This window comes from Lagenorhynchus albirostris, chromosome 9 (genome assembly GCF_949774975.1).
Source record: "Lagenorhynchus albirostris chromosome 9, mLagAlb1.1, whole genome shotgun sequence".
NCBI classification, from domain to species: Eukaryota; Metazoa; Chordata; class Mammalia; order Artiodactyla; family Delphinidae; genus Lagenorhynchus; species Lagenorhynchus albirostris.
The window spans coordinates 11,467,013-11,469,123 of NC_083103.1; the positions used below are offsets into that span (position 1 = coordinate 11,467,013).

Consider the following 2,111-nt stretch of genomic DNA (forward strand, 5'->3'; position numbering starts at 1 on the left):
GTTTTGTAATTATTCACGATACAAATATTAGCTTAGTGGGAAAAAAATATGTAGCTGAGAAAACACTAAACAATATCCAGGACAGGTCAGAAAAATGAATGTTACATTTTGTAGCATGTTATTACTTATAAAACCCTTTGCCATTCCATCTCTCTTGATCCTGGCTTTAATCATAGCAAGGCAATTTTTACTGATGTGATAACTGAGGAAGGGAATATCTGGCTCAAAGTCATAGAGCTAATAAAGAAATCCCTGGAAACTAAATCTACATTTTTTTGCCTCAGTATGTTTTTGTAATTATGAGATCTGGTTCCTGGGTTAAGAGGACAAGCCAAAAGGCCAAAGGATGATTTGCAGGAACTTCTGAATTGATGGAGCTCAAGTCTTACTCTACTTGGGAAACCCTCATCCTGTTGAGAAGTCTCTTCAGAGCCTCCTTCACTTCCTTGTTCCTCAGGCTGTAAATCATTGGGTTCAGCATAGGGATGACCACAGTGTAAAATACTGATGCAATCTTGTCTTCCCCAAGGGATTTTCCCATGTTACCTTTCACGTATATGAATATCAGTGTCCCAAAGAAAAGAGCCACTGCAGTTATGTGAGAAGCACAGGTAGAGAAAGGCTTGGCTTTGCCACCAGCTGAACAAATCTTCAAAATAGCCCAAATGATGAACAGGTAGGATATAAAAATCACTGAAACGCTGGTTGTAATGACCAAGAAAGCTAAGAGGTAGATCACCCATTCTCGTGGTCTGGTCTCATTACAGGCAAGCTTCAGCAGAGGTGGGAGGTCACAAAAGAAGAAATCCATATGGTTGGACTTACAGAAGGAGATGGAGAAGGTACACCCAGTGCGGATCACAGAACTGACCCATGGCACCATCATATGCCCTAGCCACCAGCCGCAGGCGGGTCTGAGGTGGCATGGCAGTGGCATAGATGAGGGGGTTACACACGGCCACATAGAGGTCATAGGCCATCATGGCCGAAAGGAAACATTCAGTACTAGCACAGAGTGTGAAAAAGAAGAACTGGGTGGTACAGCGCTCAAAGGTGATGACCATCTTATCAATACCCAAGGTCTCCAGCAACTGAGGGACAATAACAGAAGAGTAGCAAATGTCCAGGAAGGAAAGATGGCTGAGGAAGAAGTACATGGAGGTCTGGAGGCGATGGTCACTCTGAATCAGCACTATCATCTCCAGGTTACCTCCTATGGTGATGAGATAAAGGACCAGAAACACAAAGAAGAGACCCGTCTGCAGCTCTGCCCACAGCTGGAGTGCCGTCAAAATGAATTCTGTCACCACAGTGCCATTTTCTGCCATGAATCCTAAATTGCCCACTGAAATAAAAAAATTAAATCCCATTGAGGATAAAATAAGGTGAGCATCATTTTCAGTAATGATAATAATCTTTGAGATTTGTAACTCATTTTACATTTTTTACAAACTTTATTGCATTTGATCTTTCAGAGATCCTTGGAAGCACATATTGTTAATCCCACTTTTGAGAGAAGAATATGAGGGTCAAAGAGGTAAAGTGACTAGTGCATGATTTCATAGTAAAGAGGCAAAGCCAGAGCTAGAACTCAGATCCTTAGACATTTTCTAGCTTCTTACAGGTGGCAAATTGGAAACCTTCATCAGTCTCACTGAAAAGCCAGAAAATACCACTTTGTTGGAGAAAACCTAATGGTATAGAACTAAGGACATGGGCTTTGATATCAGACCAAGGTTCCCATCCCTTGAGACCTTGGGCAAGTTAATTCAACTTTCTGAACCTCAGTCTCCTTGTTGGCTTAATGAGAATGTCAATGCCAATGTCACAACATTACTGTGAAGGACATCACTTACATACTGTACCTAACACTTGGTCCAATTCACACACTTAGAATTATTTTTTTCTAAATTCTGCAATAATGTAACATGCTTCTAGGTTCATGCATACTCTGGAATCTTCTTATCTCTAAGTCCACAGCCCCCTGGAGTCCCAATATCCACTCTTTCTTTGTGGTTGTTTTGATGTGCACGTGAACCCAATGGGCTTGGATACAAGACAGAGCTGTGAAGAGCAAGCACTGTTGGAACTTCTACAGCCTGTTGCCTGCC

At 41.9% G+C, this 2,111-nt stretch overlaps 1 protein-coding gene across 1 annotated transcript; it reads right to left on the minus strand.

Annotated features, from left to right (window-relative positions):
- Nucleotides 1-385: 385 nt before the first annotated feature.
- On the minus strand, nt 386-1,328 carry LOC132525154 (olfactory receptor 9I1-like). The gene is given in 2 exon segments (XM_060157680.1): nt 386-865; nt 867-1,328. Coding segments are annotated over 2 exon segments (942 nt in total).
- Nucleotides 1,329-2,111: the final 783 nt, after the last annotated feature.